General features: G+C 50.9%; 1 protein-coding gene, 1 long non-coding RNA gene and 3 other non-coding genes across 5 annotated transcripts in view; 4 read left to right on the top strand and 1 right to left on the bottom strand.

Moving 5' to 3' along the window:
• The window catches only part of LOC139279683 (synapse-associated protein 1-like), a 42,023-nt gene extending 35,764 nt beyond the window's left edge, over positions 1-6,259 (bottom strand). Inside the window, exons 1-2 of the mRNA XM_070898795.1 lie at positions 6,005-6,259; positions 1,933-2,051 (exon numbers count right to left, since the gene is read on the bottom strand). Of these exons, the coding sequence (XP_070754896.1) occupies positions 1,933-2,051; positions 6,005-6,134 (249 nt within the window). The 5' untranslated portion in view covers positions 6,135-6,259. The remainder of the gene's footprint in view (positions 1-1,932; positions 2,052-6,004) is intronic.
• Positions 6,260-6,561: 302 nt separating this feature from the next.
• LOC139279682 (uncharacterized) lies at positions 6,562-12,071 on the top strand. The gene is made up of 5 exons (XR_011596509.1): positions 6,562-6,616; positions 9,326-9,423; positions 10,664-10,727; positions 11,546-11,614; positions 11,874-12,071. It is a non-coding gene; the product is annotated as an uncharacterized lncRNA (long non-coding RNA).
• On the top strand, positions 8,960-9,102 carry LOC139280436 (small nucleolar RNA SNORA16B/SNORA16A family). Its single transcript, XR_011596689.1, has one exon. It is a non-coding gene; the product is annotated as a small nucleolar RNA SNORA16B/SNORA16A family (small nucleolar RNA).
• Positions 10,023-10,158, top strand: LOC139280442 (small nucleolar RNA SNORA44). Its single transcript, XR_011596694.1, has one exon. It is a non-coding gene; the product is annotated as a small nucleolar RNA SNORA44 (small nucleolar RNA).
• Positions 11,734-11,806, top strand: LOC139280453 (small nucleolar RNA SNORD99). The gene has a single exon (XR_011596704.1). It is a non-coding gene; the product is annotated as a small nucleolar RNA SNORD99 (small nucleolar RNA).
• Positions 12,072-12,173: the final 102 nt, after the last annotated feature.

The raw sequence follows: 12,173 nt of genomic DNA, 5'->3' as shown, positions 1-12,173 counted from the left end.
CACTTCCTCTTCGGCGGGGCCCCCCCCGAACACTTCCTCTTCGGCGGGGCCCTGCCCGAACACTTCCTCTTCGGCGGGGCCCTGCCCGAACACTTCCTCTTCGGCGGGGCCCTGCCCGAACACTTCCTCTTCGGCGGGGCCCTGCCCGAACACTTCCTCTTTGGCGGGGCCCCCCCCGAACACTTCCTCTTTGGCGGGGCCCTGCCCGAACACTTCCTCTTCGGCGGGGCCCTGCCCGAACACTTCCTCTTCGGCGGGGCCCTGCCCGAACACTTCCTCTTTGGCGGGGCCCCCCCCGAACACTTCCTCTTCGGCGGGGCCCCGCCCGAACACTTCCTCTTTGGCGGGGCCCTGCCCGAACACTTCCTCTTTGGCGGGGCCCTGCCCGAACACTTCCTCTTCGGCGGGGCCCCGCCCGAACACTTCCTCTTTGGCGGGGCCCTGCCCGAACACTTCCTCTTTGGCGGGGCCCTGCCCGAACACTTCCTCTTTGGCGGGGCCCCGCCCGAACACTTCCTCTTTGGCGGGGCCCCCCCCGAACACTTCCTCTTTGGCGGGGCCCCGCCCGAACAACTCCTTGGCTGCTGGGCCCCGCCCGACGACCTCACCGACGGGGCCGGCGACCCGAACAGCTCCTCGGTGAGCAAACCGCCCCCCCCCCCCCCCCACATTCTGTCGTTTCGAAATCCGCTATTACCCGAACCTGGGCTCGGGTGTTTCCGGATTCGTGACGTCAAAAGGACGTTCCAAAGTCCGGGAAAACGCAGAATCCGGAACGACCTCAGTCCCGAGGGATCCGGATTCGGGACGCTGCACCTGTATTCAGTTCATGTCCAATGTCACGGGTCATGACTCCAGTGGAGCGTGTAGTGCTATGGACTAGTTTTGATCGCCTAGCTGGGTCGGAAAGGAATTTCCCAGATTTTTTAAATCCCAAATTGGCCTGGGTTTTTGATCTGTCCTTTTGCCTCTCCCAGGCGATCACAGGGTTTGGGGTGGGGTGGAGTGTATATGTTGTGATACATAATATATCGCAATGGGATGGGACAGGCCAGATGGACCAGACGGTCTTTTACTGCCCGTCATTGTTCCTATGTTGGTAAAAGTGAAAATCCTCGAGTCAATAATCTCATTGCATCGGAGCACTATCGTGGACTAGATCATGCATTTGCATTTAATTCCTGCCGCTGTTATTTTAACAGGCGAACAATTGTGTGTGTGAAAGAAATTAAACCCCTATATTATCAATGCTATCCCATTAGCACTACTGTCAAACTGGTTTTACCACATGAACACCTCACCAGGTTAACATACATGGGGTACTAGCACACTGGCTGAGAAATTCATCTCTGGCAGTGGCACGAAGCGGTCGGTATTGGATCGGCCGCAGACTGCGATGGCGTTGAACGTGTAGAATGGGCAGTCAATCTGATACTGCCTGTCTCGCGCCACCGCCCACGACTTATTTCTCGGCCGCTGTCTTCAGCGCTCAGCGGAAACTCCAACTTAAAGCTCATAACTTACTGAAACGTATAAGATTCTGAGGGGGCTTGACAAGGTAGATGCAGAGAGGATGTTTCGCCTCGTGGGAGAGTCTAGAACGAGGGGGCACAGTCTCAGAATAAGGGGTTGCCCATTTAAATGGAAATGAGGAGGATTTTCTTCTCTCGGAGGGTCATGAATCTTTTAATTCTCTACCCCAGAGAGCTGTGGAGGCTGGGTCATTGAATATATTTAAGATGGCGATAGACAGATTCTTGAACGATAGGGGAATCAAGCGTTATGGGGAGCAGGAAGATCAGATCGGCCATGATCTTACTGAATGGCGGGGCAGGCTCGAGAGGCCAAATGGCCTACTCCTGCTCCTATTTTTTATGTTCTTATAACCTTGTTCTAATATATATTTTCTTGCAATACTGTAGTTGTTCAAACCTTATCAAGGAGATTGTCTATTTTATGCTCCTCTACAGATTTCTTTATTGTTTGAGCAGTTTCTCGCATCGAGTCCGATACTTTCCTTGTAGCAGATGTGGCGACATTACGCAGGTAACCTGCAATTAAAAAATATATGTCAAGTCACAATTATGCTGTACTCAGCATTTTTAAATGTCTTTTACTTACAGGTTTAGCATGCAAAATATCATACCTTTAAGTTTCTGAGACCTAAATTAATGGCTTGCATTGTTTTGTCAAAATATTTCCTAATACAGCAATGTGGTGTGAAAAATAGTGATACTATTTCATACTTGAAGTTTTGTTTCATTTTGTTAGTGTACAATCTTCTCCAAGCTTTCTTTTGCCTTCCCACAAACAGTAACTGAGAGTGCATGCAGGATTTCTGCCTCTACGCAATCGCCAACTTTACTGAGCCAGACACATTGAAGGGCACAAAAAGGTAACAGCATTTACCCTTTTGTCTTTCCTGTCCGCCCTCTCTCTGTTTCGCATGAGAGTCCGAATAAACTCATCATATCTGAACCGTCTTTAGTTTTATCGATAGATGAAACATCTTGCATCCGCACACTTCCTGTTCAATTATCCCAATTACAAATCCTAATTTAGACCTGTGATTGAAACTGGCGATGTAAACTTGGCCCGTTATAATCACGTCTCCTTCCGCAGGAGGCTCTGCACCTCTGGCAGGTGGATGTAATTACAGCACGATGTGGACCAAGGAATTTAATGTGGGAATATATAAAAATAAAGACAGATTCTATGACTTTTAAATGGAGAGTAAATTACAACTACATACCCTGCTCCAATTATCCATTACCATCGAAATTTGAAGACTATATTTAGTCTTGACTCCTCATGCAACATCACAAGAGATACCTTTCATGCTGAGTGTTTCCAGCATTTTCTGATCTTCTCATGTGACAGCTACATACAATTACTATGAGTCTCAATCATAGACTTTCACATGTTAACATAAGAACATAAAAATTAGGAGCAGGAGTAGGAGCAGGCCATACAGCCTCTCGAGCCTGCTCCGCCATTAAATTAGATCATGGCTGATCTTCGAACTCAACTCCACTTTCCTGCACTATCCCCATATCCCTTGACCTTTGATTCCCCTAGACTCCAAACATCTATTGATCTGGGGCAGAGAATTCCAAAGATTCACCACCCTCCAAGTGAAGAAATTCTTCCTCATCTCAGTCCTACATGGCCGACCCCTTATCCTGAGATACTATGCCCCCAATTCTGGAAGCGTCCTTCACCCTTTTCCTTAAATAGCATTCAAAATCCAAAGCGGTCATTACTGAGGAAACAGATTGCAAATTCACTTAACAAGTGATGGTTAAGGAAACACGTCACATTTTAATCCATAAGCAGTGACAGACTGTCACTCCGAATCAGTGGCACTTGCAATTGGTGATACAACTGATACTGCTTTATAATGGCATGTTTGTGTGCACCCTCGCCTCTGACTCAGAAGGTCATAGGTTGCATCTTCCACCCCCTCAATTGGAGTTCAGGACTGGAACATTGGGTCCTTCATTGAAACATCTGTGAACTCTTGTGGAAACAAGTCATCCCCGTTCGAGGGACCGCCTATGATGATGACAGGTTCAAGTCCCACTCCAGTACTGAGGGAGTGCTGCACTGTCGGAGGGGCACTGTCGGAGGGAGGGCCGCACTGTCGGAGGGGCAGTACTGAGGGAGCGCTGCACTGTCGGAGGGGCAGTACTGAGGGAGCGCCGCACTGTCGGATGGGCAGTACCGAGGGAGTGCCGCACTGTCGGAGGGGCAGTACTGAGGGAGTGCCGCACTGTCGGAGGGGCAATACTGAGGGAGTGCCGCACTGTCGGAGGGGCAGTACTGAGGGAGTGCCGCACTGTCGGAGGGGCAGTACTGAGGGAGAGCCGCACTGTCGGAGGGACAGTACTGAGGGAGAGCTGCACTGTCGGAGGGGCAGTACTGAGGGAGCGCCGCACTGTCGGAGGGGCAGTACTGAGGGAGCGCCGCACTGTCGTCGGGGCAGTACTGAGGGAGCGCCGCACTGTCGTCGGGGCAGTACTGAGGGAGCGCCGCACTGTCGGAGGGGCAGTACTGAGGGAGCGCCGCACTGTCGGAGGGGCAGTACTGAGGGAGCGCCGCACTGTCGGAGGGGCGGTACTGAGGGAGTGCTGCACTGTCGGAGGGGCAGTACTGAGGGAGCGTTGCACTGTCGGAGGGGCAGTACTGAGGGAGCGCCGCACTGTCGGAGGGGCAGTACTGAGGGAGCGCCGCACTGTCGGAGGGGCAGTACTGAGGGAGCGCCGCACTGTCGGAGGGGCAGTACTGAGGGAGTGCCGCACTGTCAGAGGGGCAGTACAGAGGGAGTGCCGCACTGTCAGAGGGCCAGTGCTGAGGGAGTGTTGCACTGTCGGAGGGGCAGTACTGAGGGAGTGCCGCACTGTCAGAGGGGCAGTACTGAGGGAGTGCTGCACTGTCGGAGGGGCAGTACTGAGGGAGTGCCGCACTGTCGGAGGGGCAGTACTGAGGGAGAGCTGCACTGTCGGAGGGGCAGTACTGAGGGAGCGTTGCACTGTCGGAGGGGCAGTACTGAGGGAGCGCCGCACTGTCGGAGGGGCAGTACTGAGGGAGCGCCGCACTGTCGGAGGGGCGGTACTGAGGGAGTGCTGCACTGTCGGAGGGGCGGTACTGAGGGAGTGCTGCACTGTCGGAGGGGCAGTACTGAGGGAGCGTTGCACTGTCGGAGGGGCAGTACTGAGGGAGCGCCGCACTGTCGGAGGGGCAGTACTGAGGGAGCGCCGCACTGTCGGAGGGGCAGTACTGAGGGAGCGCCGCACTGTCGGAGGGGCAGTACTGAGGGAGTGCCGCACTGTCAGAGGGGCAGTACAGAGGGAGTGCCGCACTGTCAGAGGGCCAGTGCTGAGGGAGTGTTGCACTGTCGGAGGGGCAGTACTGAGGGAGTGCCGCACTGTCAGAGGGGCAGTACTGAGGGAGTGCTGCACTGTCGGAGGGGCAGTACTGAGGGAGTGCCGCACTGTCGGAGGGGCAGTACTGAGGGAGAGCTGCACTGTCGGAGGGGCAGTACTGAGGGAGCGTTGCACTGTCGGAGGGGCAGTACTGAGGGAGCGCCGCACTGTCGGAGGGGCAGTACTGAGGGAGTGCCGCACTGTCGGAGGGGCAATACTGAGGGAGTGCCGCACTGTCGGAGGGGCAGTACTGAGGGAGTGCCGCACTGTCGGAGGGGCAGTACTGAGGGAGAGCCGCACTGTCGGAGGGGCAGTACTGAGGGAGAGCCGCACTGTCGGAGGGGCAGTACTGAGGGAGCCCCGCACTGTCAGAGGGGCAGTACTGAGGGAGCGCCGCACTGTCGGAGGGGCAGTACTGAGGGAGCGCCACACTGTCGGAGGGGCAGTACTGAGGGAGTGCCGCACTGTCAGAGGGGCAGTACAGAGGGAGTGCCGCACTGTCAGAGGGCCAGTGCTGAGGGAGTGTTGCACTGTCGGAGGGGCAGTACTGAGGGAGCGCCACACTGTCGGAGGGGCAGTACTGAGGGAGTGCCGCACTGTCAGAGGGGCAGTACAGAGGGAGTGCCGCACTGTCAGAGGGCCAGTGCTGAGGGAGTGTTGCACTGTCGGAGGGGCAGTACTGAGGGAGCGCCGTACTGTCGGAGGGGCAGTACTGAGGGAGTGCCGCACTGTTGGAGGGGCAGTACTGAGGGAGTGCCGCACTGTGGGAGGGGCAGTACTGAGGGAGTGCCGCACTGTGGGAGGGGCAGTACTGAGGGAGTGCCGCACTGTCAGAGGGGCAGTACAGAGGGAGTGCCGCACTGTCGGAGGGGCCGTCTTTCGGATGAAACATTAAACCGGGGTCCTGGGACCAATATTTATCCCCCAACCAACATCACTGAAACAGATTATCTGGTCATTATCACATCGCTGTGTGTGTGGGAGCTTGCTGTGCGCACATTGACCTGCTGCTCTGGGACTGCCCGAGGCGGTGACAGGCGCTATAAGAATGTAAATGCCGGCCAGAGGCAGCGACTCACTTCCCACCCCGCGGGCCTGCTCCAGGATGGCTCCGGGCTCGGCCTGTGATGCCGGCAACAGCCGCTCCTCCGCCGGCTCGGGCCCGCCGGCCGCTCCCCACCAGCTGCCGGTGGACAGGGCTCTGAACATGGCCTTGAAAGGCCCGGGGGCTGGGGATGGCTGGGGGGCTCCGGGCTCCGGGCTCCGGGCTCACACACACACACACCCCGCTAGGCCTCACATAGCAACCGACCTGTTGCCCCGCCGCGCTGACCCCTGACCCGCCGCGCTGACCCCCTGACCCGCAGGGCCCTCTGGGACGAGTTGTCCATCTTTTTCCAAAAATCAGCATTGCAGCTCCTCCAACAGGCCGGCTGCGTTTGTATTTGTCTGTGGGAACTTTCCCGATGCATCTGGCGAGTTTTAAATTTATTTTCACTCCATTCCAAGGCTTTGTGGGCCCAGTGGACTACATTCCCCACAATGCACGGCGGTGTGGACAGCGCGCACGCGCAGAAAGACGGAGCGGTCAGGTGGTCCCCCTCCGACCAATCAGCGCGCAGCGCTCTCAGGGGTATAAAAGGCCGGCGAGCGGCTGGTTGGTTCTCTCTGTCCACTGGCGGCCATTGAAGGTAAGCAAGAAGTTAGCGAAACAATCCGCTGCCATCCGTCACATTGCACTGGCTGTAACATCGTAAAGTTACCATAAATATTTTATTCGGATGATAATTGATTTTATTCCCCGACCATTTTTTGAGTAATCGATCGCATAATGCGGTTTTTTCCCCCCTTGCCTGCGTTTGGCTGCTATCTCGGGGCAATGGCTGCCCTTGGAGGACATCTCGATATCGGGAGGGGATGCGAGGGGGAGGCCATTCAGCCCCTCGAACCTGTTTTGCCATTCAATGACATCCTGTCTGATCTGTGACCCAACTCCCTATACCCGCCTTTGCCCCACATCGAGATGAGGAGGAATTTCTTCACCCAGAGAGTGGTGAACCTGTGGCATTCTCTACCACAGAAAGTAGTTGAGGCCAATTCACTAAATATATTCAAAAAGGAGTTCGATGTAGTCCTTACTACTCGGGGAATCAAGGGGTATGGCGAGAAAGCAGGAATGGGGTACTGAAGTTGCATGTTCAGCCATGAACTCATTGAATGGCGGTGCAGGCTAGAAGGGCCGAATAGCCTACTCCTGCACCCATTTTCTATGTTTCTATCCCTTGATACCTTTTTAGTTAACAAACATCTTGTCAAACTCCAATTTTAAAGTTGTTAATTATCAATTGCCATTTGTAGAAGAGTCCCAAACTTCTAAACTAACTTTTTTATGTAGTGCCTTTTAACGTAGTGAAATGTCTCCAGGGTCTTTACAGCAGTATTGTGTGATTTAAAATAAAAAAATTTGACACCAAGCCACAAGGAGAAGTTAGCACAAGCTTGGTCAAAGAGAGGCTTTAAAGTGAATTAAGGAGGAAAGAGGTGGAGAGATTTAGGGAGGGAGTTCCAGAGCTTGGGGTCCAGGCAACAGAAGGCATGACCACCAATGGTGGAGAGATTATAATGGATGCTCGAGGGCAGAATTAGGAGTGTGGAGATCTCAGGATGGATGGGGGGATGGGATAGAGGAGGAGGGGTGGGGAGTGTATGTGGGACTGGAGGAGATTGGAGATAGGGATGGTTGAGGCTGTGGATGGATTTAAAAACCAGGATGAGAATTTTTAAATCGAGATGTTGCTTAACAGTAGCAGAACTTGGTGCGAGTTGGGATACTGGTTAATGTAGGATAGCATGTGGGTGGCCAGCCCAGAGAGTATTGGAATGGTCAAGTCTAGAGGTAACAAAGGCATAGATGAGGGCTTCAACAGATGAGCTGAAGCAAAGGTGGCGACAAGCTAGAAATAGGTGTTTTTGGTTATGTGGTCGAAAGCTCACTTCAGGGTCAAATGATACCAAGGTTGTGAACAGCCTGGTTCAGCCTTGTGGTGACAGAAGTTGGGGAGAGGATGGAATCAGTGGCTATGGAATGGCATGGCAGGGACTAAATGTCTTCAGTCTTCCCCAATATTCATATATGCCCTGTGTTTACTAACTTCCTTCCTGAAAGGTCTGTCCCCGAGTCCTAGAATCCCCAACCAGCAGAAATAATTTCTCTATCTACCCTCTGTCCCCCTTAATATCTTGAACTTTGATCAGATCATCCCTTAATTGTTTAATATCTCCTTGTAACTTAACCTTTTTGAGTAGGGGTATCATTCTAGTAAACCTACGCTGCACTTCCTTCAAGCAAGGTCAATCAATATCGTCCTATGGTGTGGTGCCCACAACTGTGCTCAGTTCTTCTGGTCTAGCCAGGGTTTTGTATAGCTGCAGCATAACTTGGAACATAAGAAATAGGAGCAGGAGTCGGCCACCTGGCCCCTCGAGCCTGCTCCACCATTCAATAAGATCATGGCTGGTCTGATCATGTACTTTGCTCCACTTCCCTGCCCGCTCCCCATAACCCTTTACTCCCTTATTGCTCAAATCTGTATCTCTGTCTTAAATATATTCAATGGCCCAGTCTCTGCAGCTCTCCAGGGCAGAGAATTCCACAGATTTACAGCCCTCTGAGAAATTCCTCCTCATCTCAGTTTTAAATGGGTGGCCCCTTATTCTGAGACTATAACCTTAGTTTTAGTTTCCCCTATGAGTGGAAATATCCTCTTTGCATCCACCTTGTCGAGCCCCCTCATTGTTACATGTTTCGATATGATCGCCTCTCATTCTAATTGGAATTCCAGTAGAATAGGCTCCACCTATTTTCATAAGGAAACCCCCTCATCTCTTGAATCTACCCTTTTTGTATTCTCATCCTTGAGATTGAGGCCAGCATCCTGTTGGGCCTTTGAATATTGTTTGATTGTGTGCTGATCTGCTTTTGCTGTAGCTCCATGTCCTGGATGTACCAATGACCTGCGCAAACCCTCCCTATGCCAGGCCCTGATCGAAGCCACGTTCAGCTGGTTTCTGTAGCTCATGTGGTCAAAACAGGTGCCCAGAGTGAAATTATTCCATTGACGGTCGCTGTTCAGGTTTATGCTGTATCTGATTAGCAACATTTGTATGGAAAACAATAGTGCCTGTTAATGCTTTAGGTTTGCAATTGGTAAGCATTTAACACAATTGCTAATGTGATTAGTATTTAGCAATCTGCAAGGTATTTGGGTTTAATTTAAATTGTAATGCTTTTCAGTGCAAAAATCCTGTTCCCTTTCAGAACTTTACCGTCTGCTTCCAGCCAGAAGCTTTGTCTGGCAATGCTCAGCAACGCAGCTAACAATTGATTTCATGTCTTGCAGATGTACTGTCGCAGGAAATTGCTGGTTTGCCATTACTGGTCTCTGCTGCCGTGTGCAGTATTGACTCTCCTCCAAGTAAAGCTTAAAAGATGATTGAAGTAAGTACATGGAAAAGTATTGAATCATTCCTCTTGTCAGCCGTGGCTCTTGGGTAGCACCCTCGCCTGAGTCGGAAGGTTGTGGGTTTGAGGCCCATTCCAGGGACTTGAGCACAAAAATCCAGGTTGACTCTCCAAGGGAGTGCTACATTGTCAGAGGTGCTGTCTTTCGGATGAGATGTTGAACCGAAGTCCCGTCTGCCCCCTCAGGTGGACGGAAAAGATCCCATGGCACTTTTTCGAAGAAGAGCAGGGGAGTTATTCCTGGGGCCAAAAAGATTTCATAAATATTCAAAGATCTCCCATAGAGTTAAACACCTATCAAGAAAATTAGGCATCCAAAGTGGTTTTTTTAGTTCCTGCAATGTGGGCCTTGCTGGCAGGTGGATGGTCAGCTGCTGCCTTGAACTGCCGCAGTCCTTGTGGTGCAGGTACTGGGTGTTTTTAGAGAGGGAGTTCCAGGAATTTGGACACTCCCATCTATGTGGTGTGACTTGGTGGTGGTCCCAGATGCCTGCTGCCCTTGTCCTTCTAGGTGGTCAGGGTCATGGGTTTTGAATGTGCATGTTCACTTGTCTATCCCAGGGGTAGTCACCTTGATGCATGGTAACCGAGGACTGCAGCTTCACAGTTGGTAGTTGTGGCTTCTCCAACAACATGCAAGAGAAAATTGGAGAGACTTTGACAGCGTTGGTCTTGTATTTCCTCTGATTGTCACTCGACTCTCCTACATCTTTGCTGCAACAGATTGTGTGAGATTGAATGGATGTTGTGTATATAATGGCTGACTGGAATGATGGATGCATATACAGGCAACTCTCGATTATCTGCACATGGATGCAACAGGAAACCGTTGTAAAGGCATTTACAATTCCGTGTGTGCACGTTGCTGCAGCCGCTGTCTCTCTCGGCCGCTGCTGACCGAGTCCTTTCAGCCCGGGACGGCAGTGCGCTCCAGAACCCCGGAGCTGGACAATCGCCTGCTCAAGGCCACCTGTGTGCATGCTAGTAATGTCCATACTTAATCTGCCTTGTTACTGTTTGTAGCTGATTGCACAGTATTTATTCATTGAAGTTTTAATTTTATAATGTCCACTCGCTACAATGGCGAATTCGTTTACCCAGCATAGCCCAATCCTTGAGGGACCCGGATAATTGAGAGTTGCCTGTAATAAGCATGTGATTTTTAGATCTGTACACATAACTGGGATGTTCTGCTCAAGTTTTACTTTTTTTGCAGGGCCATTTACTTGATAGCTCCTGAGGCCTTGTTCCTGTGCCAGGTGATGGTAAATGTGTGCCAGGTAGGCTTAACTGGAAGGCTGGTGGGTCATATAATTTGTTTCATTCCTTTCTATTGGATTTACTACAACATGACATCTGGCATTCTGCTGATTTTTTGCCTTGCATACAAGTTGGACCTCTGGTCCCTTGGGACCTGACGGGTGCCAAAACAGAATTTTCTGAACCACGGGAGGGCTGTATATGACTGTACTATGTACCAACCGATACACCATACATAAGCATACACCTAGCCTAGCACCTGTAGAGTGCTGCTCACTACTTTCCTGGGTTTACTACTTCTTGAACCAATTTAGAGCTAAATAATAGCACTGGACGTAAACAAACTTGTGCGTTGGTGTGGAAAACCGGGGTGCTGCCTGTGCAAAGCGGCAGTTCTGCTAACTAATGCTACACCATGGATGTTTCCAGACCAGAGTTTCAACCATTGTCTGATATTACAGCAGTAGGTTCACAAATTATGCAATATTGCATCTAAAGCTTTAAAATAACTCCTTGTCCATTCAGTGTTGGACATGAGTTAATGAATGTTCCCTTTAAGCTGCGTGGCTTTTAGTGGGAAAACCGCATGTGGTGGCCCATGCATTCTGTGGCATGGGCAACATTGGTGCCAATAGTGTTCCCGTCCTCCACATCCTTTCCCATGAGACCTGCCTACCGGTCTTGTGTTCAGCAACGGAGGTAGAGCAGAATTAACTGGCTCTGCATCTCATCTGGATTGTTCTGTGGTGGTCAGAGTCAGTTAAGACAGCATCTTGAGAAATAAGTAGCTACGTCTCAGATTGTTCCTGAATCTAATTTGCACCAATTTATGTTCTAGGTTGCTTCCAAAGATTAAATGGAAGATTTCTGTAACGAGATGGTTTCAGTTCAAATGTGTTTTTTAAAGGTAAGAATTCTTGAACTTTGACTGAGTGCTTTTAGTTTTATCGGCGTCTGCTCCTGTCTACATCAAATGGATGCTCAACCATTGCTGTTCACTGGATGCAGCTTAATAGATGCGACATTTCTGATCAGTGATGACGACCAATGTATTGTGGACTGTTGGATGATGCTTGCGGATATGGGACTGAGATCAGTGTCTTGTGATGTGATTTGGTATTAAAGAAACGTTAGCCACCATTCACGTGCTTTCCTTTTGTTTTTAGATCTGCCTGCAAGTGCAGTGGTGCCTACAATGGAACATCGTCCAGTACATTGAACCTTTTGAAAGGTCATTGACCTGAAGCATTAAATCTCCACACGCTGAGTGTTTCCAGCATCTTCTGTTAATTACCTTGAACCAGATACTATTTGTATTATTCAGTAGTGTGCTGATGTACTAATAAAGCATATGTTTGGTTAAATATTGTTCCCAATGTGGTTGTACAAGACTACTTCTGCCAGTGGGATGTTAATGGCTCCAAAACTAACCCAATGGGGGTTCTAGAGCATGAGCCGAATGGCCT

Source organism: Pristiophorus japonicus, chromosome 14 (assembly GCF_044704955.1).
Source record: "Pristiophorus japonicus isolate sPriJap1 chromosome 14, sPriJap1.hap1, whole genome shotgun sequence".
Classification (NCBI taxonomy): Eukaryota; Metazoa; Chordata; class Chondrichthyes; family Pristiophoridae; genus Pristiophorus; species Pristiophorus japonicus.
Note: the sequence above shows the minus strand (reverse complement) of the source record. Positions and strands in the feature narration are given on the sequence as shown.